Source organism: Mercenaria mercenaria, chromosome 1 (assembly GCF_021730395.1).
Source record: "Mercenaria mercenaria strain notata chromosome 1, MADL_Memer_1, whole genome shotgun sequence".
Taxonomy (NCBI): Eukaryota; Metazoa; Mollusca; class Bivalvia; order Venerida; family Veneridae; genus Mercenaria; species Mercenaria mercenaria.
In genome coordinates, this window is record NC_069361.1 from 72,992,635 (window position 1) to 73,018,258 (window position 25,624).

At 33.8% G+C, this 25,624-nt stretch overlaps 1 protein-coding gene across 1 annotated transcript; it reads left to right on the forward strand.

The window, feature by feature from the left end:
• Nucleotides 1-2,097: 2,097 nt before the first annotated feature.
• LOC123565261 (very low-density lipoprotein receptor-like) lies at nucleotides 2,098-5,359 on the forward strand. Its single transcript, XM_045359133.2, has 3 exons — nucleotides 2,098-2,287; nucleotides 3,941-4,057; nucleotides 5,037-5,359. Exons 1-3 carry the CDS (start codon nucleotides 2,188-2,190, stop codon nucleotides 5,255-5,257), a joined length of 438 nt encoding a protein of 145 aa, XP_045215068.2. The 5' UTR covers nucleotides 2,098-2,187; the 3' UTR covers nucleotides 5,258-5,359.
• The last annotated feature ends 20,265 nt before the right edge of the window (nucleotides 5,360-25,624 follow it).

A 25,624-nucleotide genomic window follows, 5' to 3' on the forward strand; every position in this document is an offset into this window, starting at 1 on the left:
TTGTAATTTAAACATTATCTAATAATGCAGTCGTGAAGAGTTATTCATTTTCCAACGTAACTACGGTTTCAAGAAGTTACAGAAGTATACATAACTGCTTTGAATTTATTAAGTAACATTTTTTGTGCAATTTTCACTGTTCCTTTATTCTATTATAGAATATCAAAATAAGGTCTTTTAGATAACAACTTGTGTATTTCATTTGATTCCAATGCAAGTTTAATTTCGTAGATTTCAGGATATTTTAAACATCTGAACAAATAGGCAAGTTCTAAAACTGTCTTTGACTTCGGAAAGTTTAGTTATTTCTAATCGTAGAATATATCGGTTGCGTAACCCAGTTAAATGAAGGAAGATGGAATAATATATTTATTGCATTTTTATGAACCTCGGCAAAATATATACATGACTGTATGAATGTCATTGCAAATTACAAAATAAAATTACGTGTATTCATAGCATTTTCGGCCAATAATATTTATGCAAAAATAACTTTATCGTGGTTTGGCAACCAGTATAGGAATATCGAAAAGGGAAAAATCAAACAGTGAAAATAATCATACTTTACATCCATTACTTACCAAGATCAGAATAATTGACTTTACACAAGCAAACCACGAACATGTATGAGTTAATAGGAGTGGAGTTATATTCACACAAAAAATATTCTAATACAATATTTGATATTTAGTATAAATGCTGACTTTTCAGAAACAATGATTAAACATGTATTAAATTATCTCTGTAGACAAGACAGAACAACAAATTAAAAGCGTCTAATATCACATTCAAACATCACGTGAAATCAGTGCAATACATAAAGTCGAAAATGTTGAAAAGCTCTGCTCTTTAGACGTCGACGCTCGTGACTAAATCACTTTTGTATATTTTAAAGTTGTAGATGTAGGGAATATTGACATTATTCTATGTTAGTGCACATATGCTATAATTTTACATCATCGTAAGAAATTTCGAATTTCCATTATTAAAAAGTCTATATGTTATTCCGATAACATTACTTCATAGCTTCAGCCTCGTTCCCAAACAATACTTTAAAACGATCCTTTTATAGCATGAAACTCAAGAAAGCTTTACACCAGCAGGCTAAGGAAAGAACAAAACTGACAAAGAGCAATCTGAAAAGTGGCTAGTAGAATTTAGGCAAGATTGTATTTAGGAACACTAAGGGTCCGTTTCATAAAACTAGGTCCCGAACAAAAACCTGTATGTATGAAATTTTGTATTAACCTCGGTTTTAGGTGTAAAAATAAATTGCAGCGAATATGAGATGCTATTTCAATACAAATGAATAATATTAACTGAATATCGGCTGTCTGATATAAAAACAAGACCCCCCCCCACCCAAAAAAAGGGGGAAAAAACAGAAAAAAAACATGGTCTTTCACTGATCGGAGGCAATCATCCCAGGATGTGTGACGACTGTAGGCCAAAGCGGTCTTCACTTTTTTGAGCGAAAACTCAGGCTCGATGTAACCGTGACCTTGACCTTTGACAGATTTCCAAAGTTACAGGGATCCAATAATGACCAACGGCAATCATCCTCTGAAGCTTGAAAATTATAAGCCAATACATTCTTCAGCCATCGAGCAGAAACCGTTTTCAGTCTAATATCACTGTTTCCATGACTTTTGATCTACTGACCTCAAAGACAAAAGAAGCCAACTTCTGACCATAAGCAATGATCATATCAAGTTTGATAACTGTAGGCCAAAGCGTACTTGAACTTTGATCTACTTATACCCCCAAACATAGAAGTCTTCAACTAACCACAGACTACCCAATAAGGAAGTATGGAAACGGTCGGACGGACTGACGGTCCGTCAATTATATACCTCCCCGCCTCCCCGCCTGGGGGTAGGAGGCAAACAAATGTGTATAAAGACATACATAGGATGTTATTTTAATTGGTTAAATGTTTTACTTCAAAAGATTGTCGTCATTTCCTTTCCTTTGTTTTGCAGAGTGTTTTCATGCTCAAGGACATGTGAATATATATTTTTGCTTTATGAAGTTTTTGAAATGTATAAGAGGTTTATAATGTTACATTCTTGAAAATTTATAATGACAAGAATGCCTTTAAATGGAATAATCCAAGTTATATGAAATTGCAACAATTGATGCGCTATATGTTTATAATTCTTACATCTTTAAGGTGATACATTGTGCATGCCTGACCAGTTTCAGTGTGAACAAGGTGACTGCATACATATCAGTCAAATGTGTAATTTTGTACCAGACTGTATCGATCTGTCAGATGAAAATTGTGGTAAGTTTGTATACAAGTTTCTCAGTCATGGCAAATTTTCCTCTTTTTCCTTAGTATTTGATATAATAATAAATCTTTGAACATTTTTTGGACATGCAGTGTATTTTGGTGTTCATTCATCTAACAGTTGCCCTTTGATTCTATCTTCCGGATCAAGAGGAAGCATGGCAGACATTTCTTAAAGCCAACTGGGTCGGTCTACATGTCTTCTGACTTGTTTCATCAAGCTTTATATATGGTTTTCTTATTGCTCTGCTTCCTGAAAAGGCATAGAATTCATGCTAATGGGGTCTTTAGACTTTCTTTAATTCATTTCATACATGCTATTTGTGGTTTTCTTTTGTGGCCTTTGTAAGTGCTTCCTTTGTAAGTGCTACCTTTGTAAATGACACAACAGGCGGGAGAAACGTACACGTACAGTTTCTTTTAAATTGGAACTATTATGGAAACGAAGTTCCTACCTTTGCAACTACGCGAATTTTCAATAAAGGTAAATAATGAGGCTACGATTGAAACACATACGAAATAATTATTGAAAATCTCTTTTCGTGCCTTGTATCAATGTTATGAATTGAATTATACAAAATAAACAGCGGGCCTCACAAGTTTCCAAACCTTGAAACATTTTGTGCAAATAATGCAGCTATTTTTGACGTAAGAAAATCGTATGTATTTTTTACAGCAGAATTTCAAGACTGTACAAAGTGTACGAACACAAACTCTGGTTTAGCCTCTGACCGTTTCAGCACAGTGTCCCGTTTGTATGTATGTCCTTTTGTTTCGTTTTGCCGTTTTTTGGGTGACTGTTTTCTCAGAAAGAAACTATCCTCTTTCTTGCTTAATAACAATCCACTTATGAGCAGAATATGTCTTTAATATAAAAAAAAAAATGTATCATCTCATGAGTAACAGAAGTTTTGTACCTTCTTTGAATCGTCTGAATTCATTACAGTAGTGCCACTTTACAGCAAACCCTCCGCTGATAATACAAATATAAAGTTATTACTTCCATCGTCGGCAAGCTAAAGAAAACCACAAAAAAAAAGATATTTATATGTGAAAAACATATGTGTAGACACATATTTCCAAATATTTTATCTAATTTAGTTCCATACATATCCTATTATCATCGTAGCACTTTAGTTGATCATTATGGTGAACATAGTTTAATATATTCATTCCGTTTCTAAATGAATGACTGTATATTAAGTAAAAACATGAAAACTTTATCTTCAGAATGACAGAAAATGCAATACAGAATTCTTCTCGTATGCGTGTGATATTATATTATTATAATTGCATTGTTCCAAGTTTTCAAGTTTAATGATTTATTGAATCGTTCTTTGTATCGATAAAAAAGAATATTTAACAATAACTGAAAAAGCTTGTTTTTTTTGTGGTATTTTAGTAATAATTCAAATTGTAACTGAGACTAACATGGAAATAATTAAAGTCAAACATACAGCATTTTACGACTCTGTGAATCGTTTTTCTGTGATTCTTTAGAGTCGTCTTCGTTTCGTTGAATCAATGTATTTACTCATCGTCACGTAATATTTTAAACGGTTATGACTTATGTTCCACACGAACGGATATGGTATGTGCTGTTTGGAGTTGAGCATACCCTGCATATAACATCTGATTTATTTCTAGATTTTGCAGAATGTTTAGATACAGAATATAGGTGTGATAATGGACAGTGTATACCTTCTAAAAGTCATTGTGACTCTGTACGGGACTGTCATGATGGTAGTGATGAGATATTATGCGGTATATATTTTATTTGTTGATATATGATTGCTAAATTTGATTTGGCAGGGCTCATTGTACGTTCATTTAACAAATCATCTAGTGCGATACTCGACATTTTGCCAAAATTTAATAAAATTCGCATACATGGAGAGAATATGTTTTACTTTTACACATACTTTCTCTAACCTAGGTTTTAAACTACTGGTCTGGGTTATTTATTGCTTTCAGTTTCAACTAAAGAGGGGATTTCTTTAAATTTTACTACTTATAACAAAAACAAGATAAGTACAGTTAGTCTGCCATATCAAAGAATGATAATAATTAATTGAAATTTATTTATGACCGAATCAGACTTTTACTATGATGGTTTTCTCAGTTGTTAAATATTCAGGTTCTGTTAAATAAACATAATATATTTAATTCATGTGTATGTCGTGAAGTTTAATGGGGTTTAATCACAAACTGGATAACATAATAATTACAATTTTACAGAAATTTTGAAATTTCCTTACACTTAAACACAAACATGCACTGTGAATATATAATCATGTATAAAGTATTGCATTTATTAAAATATCTTTAAAAATATCCGCAATAGACTTGTTTTATAATAATATTGGAACGTAATTCTCTTCCTTTCGTAAGAAACCATTATATTAGGAGTTTACATATACTCCAAATTACATGTACCTGGTTTGTTAGAACATTCATTTGTTGATGATTTATGATCGTTCCAAGATCTCGGCAAAAGTATGTTCTCAAATACCATGTACAGATGACGGTACCTAAGGATATGTATAGAATCCAGGTAAATTAGGGACATATTTTAAGGGGAAAATTCAAATTAAAGAGATTGGATGTTTAAGGATTTCAGTAGGTATGACTGTCTTGTGAATAAAACATACTGAATTAATCAAGACACGACAAATAAATGAAGAGCATCATTAAAATTAGACTGAATAACAACACAGCTACAAATATGTGTCGTCAAATGCAGAATCATGTAAGACAGAGAAGGCGTTCCATTGTGACGTGGCAAGATGTATTCCGCTTCGGTTACGTTGTGACAAATACAGAGATTGTAAAGATGGAGCTGATGAGGAAAATTGCGTTGACAAATTTTATACGTCATGCCAAGAGTGGTGGGAAAATGGTTTTAGAACTTCTGGCGTTTATCTTGTCGGTAAGGTCTTACTAGGTTCCAACAATAATTTTTAAAACACATTGCTAACTTCTGAAGCTGGTGTTTGTTATTTTCTTCACTGTTTATAATCCGTTTCAATTCCATTAACATAATTGTTAAGTTCTTCCTTAGTTGAATTCGCGTAAACTTACTGTGAAATTAGTGATTTTCTCTTTACGATATTTTGGAAATGATTACGTTTTCTAGCTTGAATATGAGACTCAATGATCGGCAGTTACCACAACTTATTGAAATTGAGCTATATTAATACATTGTGATCCATGAGTCTTGTTTAGATTCTTACGAGATATTTTGCGAAATTATTCCATAACGTTCCCGTAATGAGGTCGTTGTGAAGATATAAGGCTCATAACGTTTCGTCTTTATAAGCATGTGTTTGTATTTAGCCCTTCCGTGGTTTACACAAGACTCTTGTTTCATCATTACGTATGAAAGAGAATATTATTTTATTTTTACTGTCTTGTAACCTACCTTTTGAACAAGGTAGGTGTTTGAAGATTTTAATACGATTTCGTGCATATGGAAACATCTCTGTAGTACTTTTGACAATGTCTTCTGAAAGACATAGCCCCATTATACCTTTTACCTGTTTGTTATGCGCATGTGTTTCACTTTTCTGTGTTTTATGTACACGTCTTCGCAAGCTATTAGACTTCGTTTGAAGCGGTTTGCATTCTGACGATGCTGCTGTTATTATCATGTTCGTACTGACAAGATCTTTAACTCTTTCAGAACGTTTGAATGTGACTTGCATCTTTGATTACGTGATAACATTTGGAAAGATGTTTACAGTTATACATAACAGAGAACTCCTGTATAAAACTTATCCTTTTCCTTTGTGGATTTTTACTCACAACATCGAACTCGGAATTGATGATATCTATACGTATAACATATTGCAGAATTCGAAATATACGTGCTTACAACAGGTAACAGAGATGTTGCGATTACATACTTGTGCGCTTTGGCGCAGAAGTGCAATTTCAATAAGTATCTAATATGTCAAATGTTGAGATCTTTGCAAGTTGTTCATACTGTTAAGGCTTTCACGTCCATATTGTTAAACAAATGCGACTAGATAAAATTGATCGAGTTTCTATCACACGAGTAGTATTGTGTTTAGATATCTACTATAGGTATATGTCTAAAGGTACGACTAGTGAGATCGCATATTCTCTAAGCATTATAAACGTTAAGGTTTAAAATGTTCTTTTTATCTAAATGACGTACCGTATGACTACATTTAAGGTAGCAGGGTACACTTTCGAATTTTGGCCCCCGTCAATATTTGTTATAAAGAGAACATCGTGATTTTGGATGTCTGTAAATTAAGGTGAGAGATAATGATTATTAATTCTTTAGAAAATTTATACAGCCGATACATGTAAAATTCTGATGTCAGTTGGAAAACTAACTGCTGGTAGCTTTGTATGATCAATGAGACACCATTTCGCGGAACAATTCAATTCACGGAAGGGTTCTGTGCTTGTTGATTGATACTCAGGAACATTTTCGTTATTTTCTGAAAAATCGAGCTGGATGGGCCCCCATTCCGTTTATGTCCTGACGTTCAGGAAGGACTATTAAATTAAGAAATACAATAAAATTGGACATTGTTCTTGCAGCGGGATCATTGTAGACTGTTCAAAAGGTGCAAAATTGATGATTTTGGCACGCTATTTTTCATGGATGATGTAAACCTTTCGCTGTGATAACTTTCTTTATTCTTGTATGAGAATCCTGATCTTGCCATTAATTAAAAGCACAAAACATGCACGCAATTTATAAAATGGCCTCCCAAATTTTGCTTATAGGGGAAGTGCAATATTGCGACTCGCTACATGTAAGACCGTCCGTGCCCAAAATTTTCGCATCTAAGTGTACCTTGCTACCTATACAGAAACTTAAGAATTTTCTCAGTTAGTTGAACAGTGACGGATACTAGTAATACATCATTCTCGGTCAGGTGAATTCTGAAGATATTCGTTATCGTTTTAACCCTTACCCTGCTGTATTTCTATAATGGACAGTACCATTTATTATTCAAAGGGGTTTGCACTGAAAATTTACTGACTGAATAGCGAACAGTGCAGACCATGATCAGACTGCACGGATGTGCAGGCTGATCTTGGTCTGCACTGGTCGCAAAGGCAGAATCATCTTCCGTCAGCAGGCTAAGGGTTAATTGTATGGCCAAAGATTATTTTCTATCCGTTTGACACAGTCTGACATAAGTTTCATATTGTTGACACTTTTCACGTTAGTGCAGCTCTACATATTTAGTATACCAGAGTTCATGGCTAAATATTCTGATAGCCTGGCATGAAAGTATTTGTTCCACATACAACTTTGCGAGGTGAAATATTACACAGACTCAAATAAACTTGTTCCTTTCTACATGTGTATTCTTTAATCACATACTTTTCAGACATTACATATGGGCACTTATGGTTTTTAGTATTCTTCATATTCTAAATTTGCTACTATATGTATACTATATGTGTAATCAAAATATCTTATTTCATCTAAGGTGAAGCAGACATGCCTGCCATCACTCGCTGCAGCTGCGGAAGTCGATGACCCAGAATACAGACATACTTATCAACATTGTGACTGTGTAATGTTAGAAATTCACTTTGGATCTTACATGTAGGTTCTGAGTCTCGTCCATGTAATCTTGTTAACTTTACTTTAATTAAATGATGTTTTCGTTTATACATATCCTTACATTAATCAAAAACGTGACAATAAAAAGAAGTGTAGACTTCATTGTTTTCTCTCCAACAGCACTAAACCACCATTCTATACATATCTTATAGTTTTTTTTTAAACCGGTGATACTTTTTCATAGAATTGAAACAAAAGAAGACAAAATGTTTCTCATCATTTATTCAAGGAGCATTCATATTTCTCTCTTTTTTTCTATTTCTATAATACATTTAACTGTAATATATACTATATTGAACAAAACTGGAACACACATAAATTAAATTATCTGTATGTTGACAAGAAATTATAAACGGGGTTACCTGTGAATAAAATAAGGAAAGTAGTGTAGCTATGGTATAATTATAATATGCAAATGGTAGGTTAGACATGTATAGCAAATTTAGGAGAAACAAAAACGTCTCGATTAGCGTGATGATATCGGAGAAGATTTAAGTCATTAATTTTCAGTGTCAAAAGCAGTTCCTGTATATCATTATTATTTCATGGAATTTTTATAGGATTTATCAACTATCACACAGACATTTTCTTTCGCAACGTAAGTAATTTTGAAGCAGCTGTGGTTTTTCTTGGCTGTACTTTGAACAATAATTTCTTTTACTGAAAAGAGAAATAAACAAATACACAGAGGAACTCTTCTATTAAAAGATATGATGATATTTTAAATTTTCCTTTTGAAATAGCAAATTGTTAGTTAATGTGCTTTAATTCACCTAATGTAGACAAAGCATGCATGATTAACACTACTTTCTCTGCACTTGTATTTATAATTACTAGTATCTGTTTATTTGCAAGACAATTGAAACTTTTTTTTTTTGACGGTTTCATAGAGTTAAAAAATACTATGAAACTGCTGTTTACATTAAGTTGTCTTGTCCAACTTAGTTTGCATTTGTGTGATTTATAGACTTTTGTTGACAAAAAAGAAACAAAGCCTGTGTGTATTATCAATTTACATGACAAAAAAGAATGGGATATCTGGTTATCCCTGTGTGCGATCAAGTTGAACTGTACGTACCACAGAATGAACTGAAAACTAAATTGATATACTGCCCGCGCAGAATTGATAGTTATAAGTATTTAAGAAATGAAATATGTAGTTGCTCTACTAGTGAAATCAAGAAGTATAAAGAGTCACGAATTTTCTTTGTCAAAACCTTTAAAAGCACTTATACAGAATCAACCGATAACGATAGTTCAAGCAGGTCGGCAGAATGGTTGTTATTGTTTGATGATTGACCACACTATGACGAATCTAATACGATAGAAGGACATATTGCCGCCACACTGTCCTACCACCAGCTCCATCGATGTCGTACTGTATTACTTTAGCTGTCCAGCCAAGCTGTTATCTTACAATTTTGATTCCATGCAATCGCATTTTGATTAAATGAGATTGTCGATTTTAGGATAACAGAACAGAATAATGCAAATTCTGGACTATTTTCTTTTTGAACATCTTAAGTTTGATGTTCCGCGAGTGCGATAGGGATTTCCTCACTCTTTTCTTGCATATTCATGCCTTGCATATGTTACGTTTACATAACAAAATTTATTAATTGTATTTGTTTTAATTTTGAGACGAAATGAACGAAAAGTACCTTTTTAGCATTATTTAAAGGCGCATGCGCTCATTTTCAAGTTTTATATAATGACGTTTCATCTCAAAACCCAGGAACGTGTGTCGAAGCTAATGGATGAAAATCAGCAATTGAAGGAATCAATATGTGATCTGCAAGCAAAATCGATGGCGAACAATCTAATCATTGGTGGTATCTTAGAAACAACGGACGAAACTAATACACAAACAGTTGAACGTGTACATACATTTTTCACCGATAACTTAAAAATTCCAGCAGAAGATGCCAAGAAGATAGAAGTTGAGAGAGCGCATCGTTTTGGCGTACGTAGACCAGGCAAGCCGAAAAACATTGTTGTCACATTTAAGGATTTGAAAACAAAAAACTATGTAAAATCATTCAAGGAAAACGTAGACTCAAAAGCAACTGGATTGTTTATGCACGACCAATTTCCTCCAGAAATTGTAGCCCAGAGAAAGAGACTCATTCCAATTATGAAAAAGGCAAGAGCGGACCATAAGGAAGCTTATATAAAATACAATAAGCTCATAGTGGACGGCAGTATTTACACGGACGGTGCATACGGAAAAGTCGCGTAGGATATACACGAGAGTGATGTGTCAGTTGCAGTGTGGAATTGTAACGGTCTGTCAAGACAGAAAATGGAAGACGAGGACTTCTGTAGTTTAATTTCAAAATTTGATTTGATTTTCCTTCTTGAATTGTGGACTAGTAAGACAGTTTGATAGAATTCGCTGGTTATAAATAATATAATTTTTACCGCAAATTTCAACATAGAAATGCCCGAAGATGTAGTGGTGGTATCGTTCTTTATTGTATGATCCTATCTCTTCAGGAATAACGGTTGTTCGTAATCATTTTGACACAATAATTTGGATAAAGCTAGGCAGTGACTTTTTCAACACTACTACCAATATATTCGTATGTGCATCATATTTATGGGGCCAGGAGTCCCCAGCTTATAATATTGCAAATGTTAATTTGTTTGAAATTTTAGAAAACGACATCAATTATTTTCAGTCTCGGGGAATAGTACTTGTAGCTGGTGACATGAATAGTCGAGTGGGAGTAAAACCAGACTTTATCCGTTACGACAGAATTAACTCAATAATTGATGGCTGTGATTACGACCCTGACGTTCCACTTTCGCGAATATCAATGGATAGGCAATGTAACGCCAACGGCACCAACTTATTGGACCCATGTAAATCAACGGAAATTCGGATTTGTAACGGTCGTTTTCCAAACACAGAATCATACACTTATTGGGGATATAACGGTAATTCGGTAATAGATTACCTTTTGTGCAAACAATGTGACTTTGAGATCATTAAAACGTTTGAACTGTCCGAATTTAACATGTTTTCGGATCACAAGATCTTACAATTTTGTGTCTCGGCGAATACCCGTGAAAGGCCGTATATTGAGCAACCCTGCTTGAATAAAATAAAATGGAATCCCGAGAAACGGACTGAGTACAGAAGAGGACTGATTTCAAAATTACCACAATTCAATTACATTTTTGAATCTGTGGACAATGTCAATGAATCGACAGTGAATAGAGTAGTTACCGAATTTGTCGATCTGATTAACGGTGTTGCTAAACCGCTATTTCTACAAGAAATACGCCCAAAGGGCTTACACACTTATGAATTTAACAGAAATGCTGCATTTAAAAGATCAGACTGGTTTGATAAATCATGTCAGGATAAAAAACAGGATTATCTTGAAGCTTTAAAGTGTTATAATCAAACACAAAGTAACGAAAATAGATTAATTCTAACGTCTAAAAAGCGTGCTTACAAAAAAATTGATTAAAACTAAAAGATCGCAATTTAAGGCGAATAAAATGAAAGAAATTGAAAGTTTAAAGTAAAAAAAAAACCACAGGAGTTTTGGAAATACTTTTCAAAACGGGAAGGCAGAACAGGTAGCAATATATCAGCGAATGACTTCTATAATTATTTTAAGAATCTGGCAGACGAGATCAATATTACGTTTGATGACGGAAGCGAAGATTTTTGTCGTGAACAGAGGTCGCCGGATGACCCTATTTTTGAAGAATTAGACACTAATATAACAATTGCTGAAGTTCAACGCGCGATTAAAAACCTAAAGCGCGCCAAAGCAGGCTCAAGTGATGACATAATTAATGAATATTCAATTGAAGCTGGGGATATTCTTGCTGCACATTTGGTGGACTTGTTTAACATTATATTTTCAAGTGGCCATTTTCCGTCTGCTTGGATGGATGGAATAATCATTCCCTTTTTTAAAAAAGGTGATGAAAATAATGTAGACAATTATAGAGGAATTACACTTGTTAGTGTTATATCAAAGCTTTTTACATCAGTACTTAATACTAGACTTATAGATTGGTGCGAGGCCAACAATATAATTACTGACTCGCAATTCGGATTTAAAAAGGGGTTCTCTACAACGGACGCCATTTTTTGTTTGCACGGGCTAATTGAACATAGTTTAAACAGTGGTAAACGTTTTTATGCTACATTCATTGATATGAAAAAATGCTTTGATAGCGTATACAGAAATGCACTTTGGCTTAAAATGTACAAACTGGGAATTAGTGGTAAAATGTTACGTGTAGTAAGATCAATGTATGATCAAGTAAGATGCCGTGTTAAACATTTGGATAAATATTCAGATTTCATGGAAATAATTGTTGGTTTGAAACAGGGAGAAATCTGTTCGCCATTGTTTTGGTCAATGTTCATTGAGGGTTTGGAACTGTATTTGAGTTCACGACCCGATAGTGGTCTAAATTTCGGAGACATCACGTTGATTCGTTTTCTTTATGCCGACGACATGGTTTTAATGTCAGATTCGATAGAAGATCTTCAGCAAAGTTTGAATAAGCTCCACACTTATTGTGAACGATGGGGATTAAAGGTGAACACCGACAAAACTAAGGTGATGGTATTTAGACGGCGGGGTAGATTGAAAAGAAATGAACAATGGACATATAACGGAAATCAGTTAGAAGTCGTTGACAACTTTTATTATCTTGGCACAGTTTTTAACTCAAACGGGCGTTTTGATTTAAATACGCAAATGTTAGTAGGTAAATCGCTTAAAGCAATGAACACTTTATTATTCAATACCAAAGACTTTGATTTTACACCTAAAACTATGTGTGGTCTTTTTGATTCATTTTGTGTGTCTATTCTGAATTATTCGGCAGAAGTATGGGGTTATAAAAAGTGTAAAGACATTGAGAGAATACACTTGAAATTTTGTAAACGTGTTCTTAATGTTAAAATTTCTACAAGTAACGCCGGGGTATACGGTGAACTTGCCCGTTTCCCATTATACATAAACCGTTTTGTTAGATCATTAAATATTGGTTTAAGGTTCTTAACACGAAAAATTGTGTAATAAAGACAATATATGCACTAATGTTAAATGATGAGAAACAAAACTGGGCTCAAAATATAAAAACTTTATATCCTAACGTTTTTGGCTACGTCTGGGAATGTCCGCTAAACATAGATGTGAACACTTCTATACCATATTTTAAGCAACGGTTGATAGATAATTTTGTACAAGACTGGAACAGTAGTTTAATTAACAACAGTGTTTTATTTGTTTACAAATATGTGAAGCAAGATTTTGAATACGAGGAATACCTGAATACAGTGACAAATAAAAGGTATAGACATTTGCTTACAAAGTTTAGACTGTCTGCATTGAAACTGGGAGATACGGTCAAAATAGACTTGATAGAAGTGAAAGACGTTGTGAAATTTGCGGATCAAATGATATTGAGGATGAGTTTCACTTCATTCTGAAATGTAAAAAGTATAAAAATGTTCGAAAACGATATATTGATAAGTATTATTTTGATCGTCCTAGTGTATTTAAACTTGTTGAATTGTTTTCATCAAAGAATGTACAGACATTAAACAGATAAGCTTGTTTTATAAACTGTGCTTTAAAAAATAAGAAGTAACATATTGTGAAGTTCTTTAAATTATAACTATTACGGTTAAAAATATATTCAGACTCCTGTATGTATGAATCACAACCGCGAGTCTATCTTTTGATATATATATAATGTTTTAGCTTTCATAATTGTTTGTGTACTTTGATATACGCACAACTGATATTTTCTTTAATTATCATAATGTCACTCTCGTTTAATCAATTGTCTGTATTGTATTGATGTTTGATATATATACATATGTATATGTGTGACCTTGACATATATATTTATTTGTTTAAGGATGAGGAGCGTAAGCTCAAGTCTAAAAAAATAAAAGATTTGTTCTGTTCTCTTCATAAAGAAGAGGTTTATGTACTTGTATTATTATTTTCCTTTTTTACTGACGACCACTACGAACTATACAAGAAATATGAAATGCAAGAGATACTGTCTACAAGTATGTTTTTGTGCGTGATTGTTGCTTTCTGTTACATGTATATATAAGAAACATTCTTTAACCTAATATAAGGATAATCTGATATTATGGTTCTAGGTTTGAACTACCTTGCTCAATTCAGCTTACTGAATTACGAAACAACGAAAATCTGTATTCTCCCAACAATTCGAAACTTAAATTTGTGTACGCTATGGATGGGTATATGCGGGGAAGACTGAATGTTTCTGATCAGCTGACCCAATATTACGAGATTCTTTTTACTCCCATCGTGTGTGAGCAAGGTGAGCATAATTTATTTGTTATATTTGTTGTTGCTGTTGTTGTTTGTAATGTATACCTATTATAATCTTTAGTCTAGTCAGTTAAACGTTACATGACTGATTAAACATTAAAGTAAAGTATAATTATTTTGTAGTCTGATCGCTGAATACATCTTCAAAAAAGAAACAAGAGGGTCATAATGACCCTGGATCGCTCACCTGAGTAATATGAGCTACATACCAAATGTCAAACTGATACTAAAAAATTAAGAAAGTAGGTCAGTAGGTCACATTCATGGTCACTGAAAGTCAGTTTTAAGATCAGTGTGCAACACTGTACATGTCAACCAAATTTTAATGCTGTATCTTAAATAAAAGAAAGTAGGTCGGGGTGGGGCCTCTTTTCACCCCAAGGTCATAATTCAAATAATTTTGTTAGAAACTAGGCACTGATACATACCAAATATCAAAGGCCTAGGTCTTGAACTAGATTTTTTAATTTTGTTCCTATGTAAGTCTATGTGATACTTGGGACATCCTGTGTTGGGCCTTTTTTCAATTAAGGGGCATAATTTAATAATCTTGGTATAGAGGAAAACTAGGCAATGCAACACACCAAATATAAAAAGCCTAGGCCTTCCAGTTTTAAACAAGAAGATTTTTAAAGTTTTTCCTATATAAATATATGTAAAACTATGGACCCCCAGGGAAGGGCCTCTTTTCACCCCAGGATAATAATTTGTAGAGGACAATAAGGTAATGCTACATAAAAACATCAAAGGCCTAGGTCTTGTAGTTTCGGACAAGAAGATTTTTAAAAATTTCCTATACAAATCAATTTAAACCATGTGATCCAGGCCTGGGCGGGGCAATATTTGACTCTAGCGGGATAAATTGAACAATCTTCGTAAAGGACCAATAAATGATGTTATTTACAAAATATCAATGCCCTACGCCCTGCGGTTTTGGACAAGAAGATTTTCAAAGTGTTTTCCTATATAACTCTATATTAACCATGTGACCCCTGGGGCGGGGCCATATTTGACCCTAGGGGGATACTTTTTTACCAAGCTTAGTAAAGAACTATTCGATGATGCTATAACTAAATATCAAAGCCCTAGGCCCTGTGGTTTGGACAAGAATATCTTCAAAGATTTTCCCTGCAAGTCTATATAAACCATGTGACTCTCAGGGCGGGCAATATTTAACCCTAGGGGGATAATTTGAACAGTCTCAGTAGAGGACTACTAGATGATGTTACATAAAAAATATCAAAGCCCTAAGCCCTGTGGTTTTGGACAAGAATTTTTTTCAAAGTTTTTCTTTTATAAGTCTATGTAAACTATATGAACACCAGGGCGGGGCCATATATGACCGTAGGGGGATAATTTGAACTAGCTTAGTAGAGGACCATAAGATGATGCCACATACCAAATATCAAACCCCTAGCTACTTTGGTTTTGGACAAGAACTTTTTTTTTCCTTTTGGTTGCCTAGGCAATCAGAGTTCTGCGTGGATTTTAATTCTTTGGGCAATTTTGATAGGAGCACCCAAGGATAATTTCTGTGAGGTTTGGTGTAAATGCCCAGTGGTTTTGAAGAAGAAGATTTTTGAAATTTACAATATAGTCATATAGGGAAAATAAGCCCCTCCCCCTGGCGGCCATGTTTTTTACCGAAACAGAACGGCTTCGACAATTTTGGTAGAGGGTCACCTAGAGGTCATTTCTATAAAATATTTTTGAAATCCGGCTAACAGTTTCTGACAAGAAGATTTTTTTTTCCTTTCTAACTAAAACTGTTCCCACCAAAGAGACTTTCTTTCCACTTGTGACTGTAACAAGTTGATCTGCTATAAATTCAAAGGAATAGATATGCTCTATTTCAAGTTCGGGTTTTCCAAAATAAATGTTGTTTTTTTTGTATCAGAGTTACAAACGTCCCCCGCCTAAGGACATTTTTCACAAAACTTACTGCATGCCAATACATCATCTTTGAAAATGATAGGGCAAGATACTAACAATGTTAGTAAGTCATAACTATATAGCATATCATTCATGAAGACATTGCGATGTTTGAAAATATCTGAATATATACAATAGGTTAAAGCTTTCAGATGCTAATATCCGTATTTTAAAGATTTAAATTTATTTTACTTTTTTGCAACCAGTGTAATGCTACATTTACCTATAGATACCATTTAAGTATAACTTGTGCCTGGGTTTGCATTCTATAAGTCTACAATTTTTAATAGCTTTTTTATACCTATCAATACCAATCATTTTACTTTAAACATATTCATTTTTAAATTAGTGGGAAAACTGATATAAATACACAGGTATTGTACTTTATCATGTAAAAGGGAGGTAATTTCATGAAAAGAACGTTAACTTTGGTGCATGTGGCCTTGACACTTGTACATGACACAATGTCTTGTAATTGTGAATATTTATTCCAAGTTATTTGAGTATACAACAATGCATAAAAAAAAGTTACGGACCAGACAAAAATACCAAAAATGTCCAAAGATGACCTTGACCTTGGAGCGTGAGGTATGTGTCTTGCACATGATAAATTAACTCATTATAGGGAACATTTGTGCCAAGTAATTTTAAAATCCCTTAATAAGTGGCCAAAAAATTGATGATAGTGAACTAAACAATATTGACTATTATCGGGATTTTCCATTTTACAAAAGAAAAGGATCTTCATTTACCCCATTCGCTGGACGAGATGTGTTTTAGATTTCAATATAAATGCTGTGACGGAAGAAATTTTGCAGTCCGAGAAAAACCGGAAACGGAAAGTAATATAACAAAAGCTGAACTTTATTCTCTGCGAAAACTATAGCAAGATAAAACTATTGTGATCAAAATGCAGATAAGTCAAATACAGTTGTAATTATGGACACTGAAGATTATAAAAACAAGGTTTTGCGACAATTCGATAATGATAAATATTACGAATAATGCAAGTAATATACCGCAATGTATTGCAAACATTGAAACGAGTTTGACACTTTTACAGCAAACATTCCTAGGTCATGTTTTTATATTTTACCAAAGATACACAAACAACTGGACAGCAAGTTACCTCTGCTATATCCCGGAAGACCCATTGTTTCAGCGTGTAGTTCTCCAACTGAGAATATTTCCAAATATATTGACTATATATTAAAGCTATATATGATCGGGTAACCTTTATATATTAAGGACAACACAGATTTCAGAAATAAAGTGAATAATATTAAACTAGTACCTAAATCATATTTTTCAGCTAAACGCTAGACGTAACATCACTTTATACAAACATCCCTCATTATGACGGTATAAACGCCTGTCATTTATTTTTACAACATAGTATACATGGCAGAAATTTAATAAGTCATTAAATCGCCCGTCTGAGAAGATGGGTGCGGCAATGGGTAGTTCCATGGCACCAGCATATACATCTTTGTTTGTGTTCAACAGGATTTTATTCACTCAAGGGGAGTCAAACTATCCCTGTGGTTTAGGTTCCTTGATAACATTTTTTATGATTTGGAACCATTCGTTAGAGGAGTTAGACTCCTTTTTCGACGATCTTAACAAATTTTATCCAAATATCAAATATACTAGTACCATATCAGAAAATACTGTTTCGTTCTTAGATGTACAGGTATTCCAAAATAAAACGCTATGAATTGACACTGATATTTATGTGAAAGAAACATAACCATCAATCCCTAGATTATACCTCTTGACACCCGAAACAATGCAAAGATGGAATCCCATACAGCCAGGCAAAGCGGTACAGGAGAAATATTTCTAATGACAAAAAATTCAACTCATCTCTTAACGATTTACGGAAATACTTCATAGATAGAAATTTTCCGGAATATGTGATAGACAATGCATTCCATAAGGCGTCGAAGTCGTGACAAAACGAAGACCTGACACCTTCTGATAAAAACACAAGTGTTATTCCATTCACCGTAAAATATAATACATCTTTATCAAATATAGATGGATCAATTTCCAAATACTGGGATCTTCTGAACATTGCAAAGAATACAAATGTTAAATTTGTACATGACGAATACAAATCTATAGTGGCGTACAGACGTACAAGAAATTTAAGCGGCTACTTAGTAAGTTCTGACTTCCAGTTGAACACTGAAACGTACATTGGCGTATTAATAGCCATAAATTTGACATAGCTAACTACAGATCCTGCGTATTCCACATCGGTTGCTGGTCATTTTAATCAAGATGAGCATAGTATTAATGATTTCACATTTATGCAAATTGATGTGGTAAATAATCCAATTAACCGGTTATGTAAGGAAATATTATGGATTCATAAGTTGAACGCACTAAATCCTAAGGGACTTAATTCAAAAACATTGTTTCATGTGTAATGAATTATACATGAATATGTGTATGTTTAGTACTATTAAGTTTTCTCCTATTTATGTTTTTTATATCTACTGCTGTATGAAATTAAGTATTCTTATATCCGTATCGTACTAAATTTGTTATCTGTTTTTCACATTAATTTAGGTATACATGTACTTAAAACACTCTACGTTTTTCCGCCATTCAACGCAACGTTAACTTCATGACGTCACGTCCGTCGTTTTATTATGTATTTATCTTGATGAAGGCGTAAGCGCCGAAAAATTGATAAAAGATAAATATTCACGTGTTGTTGTTGAATTTTACCATCGTGTTTGATAAATGGCGGAGGTATCAACAGACTAGGAACATACCATGTTAACTTTAGACTTTCTGAGTGTGACCTATACCTTGAAGCTAAGGGTCTAGATCTTACGCGACAATTCACTATAGGGGACATTTATGCCAAGTAATTTCAAAATCCCTTGATGAATGGCAAAGTTATGAGCCGGACACAAAATAGACCATGTTACCCCTTGACTTGTAAGTGTGACCTTGACCTTGGAGTTAGGGATCTGAATCTTGCACCGCACGACACATAGTCTCATTGTGGTAACAATTTAAGCCAGGATATTTTAAAGTCTGTTCATGGATGACAGAGTTATGGACCGGACACAAAACAGACCCTGTTAACCTTTGACGCTACGTGTGACCTTGACCTTTGAGCTAGGCGTCTGGGTCTTGCGCATGACATGTCGCCTTATTATGGTAAACATTTATTCAAAGTAATTTAAAAATCCCTTCATGGATGGCACCTTCATTGATGGCATAGTTATTGACCGGGCACGGAGTGTGAGGGACGGACAGAAGGACCCAACCTATTTTAGGCCCCCCTATTTGCCTTCGAAAAAGGCGGGGACAATAAAAATATAAATAGAACGGATTTTGTAATTTAATTTGTTTCAATTTAAATCAACAATAATTAAACTTTAATATGTGAAAGAAAACATTATATATGTAAAAAACAAAAACAAGAGAAAAAATCCTTTACTTTAAAATCAACTTATTTTTGGCGAATTCAATACATCTGAACATCTTACTTTCGTACCATTGTTACATATTCTCAAATTATATGTATAATCGTTGCTCTGAGATCATATTAAAAATAATGCAATAATGCTTTTCGTATTATTTCAGACTATGTTCCATTTACTGGAAGTCTGGCATGCGAAGGCGATGCTAAAGTCATTCCAGCTTATCATAAATGTGTTTATGATGTTGACGAAGCAGGCGCTATGCTGGGTTGTAGATCTGGAAGCCATCTTGAAAACTGTGGTAAACTACTATATTACAAGCTAAAAACTAGCGTCTTTTTATTAAACTTTCCCTTGTTAAAAAATGACCTATAGTATGGACGTGTTAATGTGCCATAAAAATTAAAAGTTCTTAATGTCGGAACGTATTCTCAATTTAAACATAAATATAATCTAACTTAATGTCTCCAGCATCTGTTTTATTCTTGTTTATTTAGTTCATTTGTCGACGTCAAAAATGAAGGATAGGATAATATTTATTCTAACACGATCCGATTCATTTTCCTATTAAACAAAGAAGGCAGAAAACAGTGAATTATTATACAACAAATCACTGTTCTGACGTCACAATTATTACGTCATGGCGTCAAACAGCATAGCGGCGCGCTGGAAAAGAAACCGATTGAAAACGGGCAAATATTTAATGAATGTCGTAAAGGATGTACTTACAAATCCTTGGTAACGTGTTAGAATCGAAATAATATATCTCATTTAGTGATTTGCTCTTGAATAAATCATTGTTTGTCGTTCAGATGCGTATAATCATATCACTCGGGCTGCGCCCTAGTGATATAATTCCTTCGCATCTGAACTCCAAACAATGATTTATTCAACGACAAATCACTGGATTAGATATATTATTTCTTAATTCTAATATGGCTAACAATGCTTGAATCATCACAACGATGTTATGTTGACGTCACGTCAACGTGATATTTAGCGCCATGTACGCATCGAGAAATAGCGCTTCCAAATTTCATGAAATATTTTACTTAATAACATGTTTTAAAACGAAATGTCACATTGCACAAATGTTTTGATCAATTTATACACATACTGAATTATTTATTCGCTTTGCTGAATAATTCGCAATAAATTTGGCTGGAAATTAATTCTGCCGCAAGACGTATTACCGTTTCCGGTCCTGGCGTGTTTTAACAGATACCTACTATTGGCGCCATGCTTGCGCGAAGAAACAGTTCCATCATATTTGATATAAATTTTACAATAAAGAACATATTAGAATCGAAATAATTTATAGCAAAACAGTGCTTTATCACTATTTATACACGATGGGCGGTTATACGTCGTCCGAAATAATTTCACTCGGGTTGCACTATTACGCCCGACGTATAACTGCCCATCGTGTATAAATAGTGATAAAGCACTGTTTTGCTTTAAATTATTTCTTAAATAATCAGGGAACGAGGACAAGATCGCTTGTATTCAATATTTGAAATAAAACTATTATGTCATTTCTATCCTGACGCAGGCAAATGTCTAAACTTCTACAAACAACTAACCATTATATCTGTCTGGTTTCGAATTAAATAGGCCAAATCATATGCTGGCGCTAAACGTTATCTTCCCACTTACGCCTATATTTAGATAACATAATTTTCAACACACCAGTATTTATCTCTAATTTTTGTATTTTGGTTGTCTTCATTAAGGGATTAATTAAACAATTATACTAAATGTGAAATGAATATTTTGCGCATGTAGTTCCAAATGCCGATTTTAGGCCTGCCATCAAGATCCGTTTTCATGTTATGAATTCCTCCAGCAACGAAGTGACGTTCCCTTTGTATTTCTGTTTATACGACAACATTCTATTGCAAGGGTGTTATTTTCTATATTTAAGGAACATTTGTATGCCCACAAGATACAGTTAAATGTCCAGGTAGCTACTGTATTCCAATAAAGTTTCTCTGTGACGGAACAGTCCAATGTCCAGGTGGCAAGGATGAAGAATATTGCGGTGAGAAGAATTGGGAATATAAATCTTTAAGATATTTAATTGCTTGAAGTGATGAAAAACGCTTTACAAAATTTAATCCTTGATCATTGGATAATATGTAAAGCCCGACGTTTTGGAATGATTATAAGGATCTACATGTCTGCCTGTGTAGGTAACAGTTTTCTATTTCTTATAAACTGAAAGCTAGCGAGGTTTCTTAACCGAGCCGTCCTGGGGAAAACCCTGTTTGATATAGGCAGCCATGTAAGAGCATCTTACTACTCTAAAACAGAAATAAAATGCAAACGTATTAAAAATTATAAAATTGTATATGTAGTTCATGATATAATCATAGCGCCACAATGTGCGGGTCTACTTTGTCTTTAAAATTAAAATAAAATGATGTTATACCTATACTGGATATTCTTGTCTTTTCTTACCAGGTAGGCAATAATTTTGAAACCTCTAAACAGATTAAAGTGATTATAGAATAGTAAAACCTGTCTGCGAAAACTACCCTTGGAAAATTGAAAAATGCTTTTTGGTGACAGGTGGTTTCTAAACACTATTTATTGTTAAATGATTAGAAAATATTCTAGTAGTGAACTTTTTGTAGCAGGTATTGTAAAAGGGGCGTCTGTCGGATGTGATATAAAGCAAAGGACACTGCATATTTTCTCTTCATCTAAATTGTTTTAATATTGCACAGCTTGTACAGATCAAGATAACGAGATTCTGATCATTTACGATGCTAATACCAAACAAAACACATTCAATGCTGAAAGATTTGCCAACCAATTTTATACAAGTGCGACAACTGTGAGAGTATTAAGTTACAAGCATAATAAACCACTTGAGGCGGATTTTAATATTGACAGCATTGTAATGCATATAACCGAAACGCAGATTCAGCCATTTTCGGCTGTGCATCGATTGCAAGATTATCATTACCGGCTAATGGCAAAAACTTTTCTAAAAGATATCATTTTCTCAAAAGACAAATTGTCGAAAAGAGGTATTATTTTCCTGGAAAATGGTGAGAATGCAAAGTCAGTTGCCGCCCAACTATTCACAAATGCATCTGAGAAACTGCAACATAATGTGACGGTATATCGAGTGATAGAAGACCCTTTTTCAAGTACAAACAGTACCTCTGGCACTTACGAAAAGGTACAAGACATTAGAATTAAGCGATGGACAACAGTTAACTCAATTGGTGCTCAGTGGTTTCCGAAATTATGTGCGGGTATGTTAATTACATATTTATGTTTTATATGTATTAATTGTGGAAGATGCAGTCAAAGTATCGCTTAAAAAGTAATCAATATATTGTTTTTCGAATTGCATGTGTAACTTATTATTAATTTCATAAAACCAGCAAACAAGGTAAGTGAAAATCAATTTTCAGTTTATGTTCTGAAAGAGTTGTCAAATATTTTGGTGATATCACGCATTCATATCATTTTGAGCTGTGTGATATGGTAATGATAAAACTACATCAAAAAAATATTCCATCAATCAAGTGCAGATCTCAGATAACTTGCAATGATAAAATTATGTACTGTAGGTCTTTCTAACATGATATTCATTAGTGTCAGGTAAAAGTGTCTTTTAGAATAATTTACAGTTGAATTACATAATCACAAAAGGATCTACATTTAACTGTTGTATATTTTTGGATAACGTATACGTAATGTATTATTGTTAGTCTCACTGACCTGTGTGGCAGGCAAGTTTCAGTAACCGAGTAATATCTTAATTTCCTGAACTGTGTTTCAATACCGGAGTGTTAACAGACCATCTCTAATTACTACACATGAAAAAGGAGGGTATTAATTTGTTAACAATAAATCTAACACATGTCTTTTAGACAGTACGTGTTTGGTCTGCAATGCTATTATTTTGCTATGTTGTGCGATATCTTGTTTCGTTCTAAGTTATAATGTTTGGTAAAATTCATGTATCATATGTTCGAAAGTAACTCTTTAAATCAAGCACGTTAGCAAATGCTGTATTCATCTGATCTAACACAGCTTTTGCCCCTGCTATTAAGTGACTCGTCAAAATCTATATGGGTATATTCTGTTGTACATTTGTAATATGTTCTTACACCTATACTTAATACAAAGACTTTTATAAGTGACCATATTTCAGACTTGTATTTTTAATATCTTTATAATATAAAACTGTAGTGAGTGTGATACTAGCGAAAAGTATAGGCACACCAAACAGATTATTAAAAATTTGGTATTGGTTAATAGAATCAGGTTATACGCTGTAAATAAAATTCTTAGTTGAAAAAGAGCGAAGCTCAAATTTGAAATTTCCGATTCAGCGTATATCTGATATCTTTACAACCATTATCTGGCTCTCTGGTAAAGTGGCGGTAACTTGGCAGAACCTCGCTAACGTCTAAACACTTGCCCCTAGGTTAGATATTTACGTCCACACTTTCAACAAGTGAAAGATTCTTATAACTTTCTATCAAGAATCAACAGGGTTTAGGGAATAAAGCTCCAATCAAGACTCTATTAGTCTACTTACTACCTCAGGACAACAGTATAGCATGTATATATTGAGAGTATTCTTCGAATGAAAACATTTTTGACATATTTCCCTACTAATAAACTAATACTGTTTACAAAACATGCTCATAGCGGCAGTTGAGCTAACCGTTGCACTTACCTCGGTCATTTTTTCTGCACCATTGGCCTCCGTTGATTCTTCTACTTCAATTGCATAGTTTTTATTTCTCAAAAACAATTTTGATAGTATTTCTATACACTATCAACGTACCAACATGCGTTATTTATGTGATGTATCTCTGGGAGGTCCCTAAAATCACCCCAGTTTGATATGGTCATCGCATTCCGTGTTCACCACATTCAGTATAGAAATATACTTAAGTAATGCGTGAACATTGCATTTTCCCGATTCTCTAGATCGAAGTTAGCCTTTCGTTCAGGCCATAACAACTTGTGACCTACAATATATTACAGTACTGAATATGAAATTCGTCACCTTTGAACACATTAAAGACTTTTGCCGTGACCACATTAATATAAAGAAAGCTGAATTACTCAAAATAAATAGTTCCTTTCTCTAAGGTTTTAATACACGTAAATGTTTCTCGTGTACAAAAAAAATTCATTTCTGTGACACAGAATATGTCATTCATTCTCTAAATATTCTCTTAATAACATTCATATCATTCTTTCTGTTTCAATTTTAGGCCCCTTAAAAGTACCGTGTCCAAATGCATACAGATGTGCTTGGAGTAGGAATTGCATTCCTCTTTACCAGGTATGTGATGGATATACTCAGTGTTTTCATGGTGACGATGAACGGCTTTGTAATTTTCAATGTCCAGAAACGTGTACCTGCCGAGGATATGCCGTATTCTGTAGCGAGAGAAATTTAACATTTAATGATACGTCTTTTATACCAAAAACAACTCGACATCTTGATTTAAGTAAGAATGAAAAGTTCAAGAAAATCCTGGAAAGTTCTTACCTTAAGATACCGCCTTTGGTCATTCTTAACTTGTCGTTGTGCTATATTGAAACTATATCAGACAACGCTTTTCGACATTTACCTAATCTCTTGACACTAGATTTAAGCTATAATGACATTACAATTTTATTGGCGAATGTATTTTCTCACCTTTCACATCTCACTATTTTACAACTGATGGGTAATTCCAAACTCAGAAGTATTGAAGCAGGAGCATTCAACGGTTTAAGTCTAATTCGCAAACTACATTTGGCGAACGCTCAGCTGAAAAAGATTACTGCTTATTCCTTCTCGGGACTTAGCCTTGATATCATCGAGCTATCTAACAATTCTATCGAAGAGATAGATGCATTTGCTTTCAGTGATTTGTCCGTTGGTATTATCAATTTCGACGGAAATAGAATAACGAATTTTAATAAGGATGTATTCACTGGAGTTGTGTCATTAAGA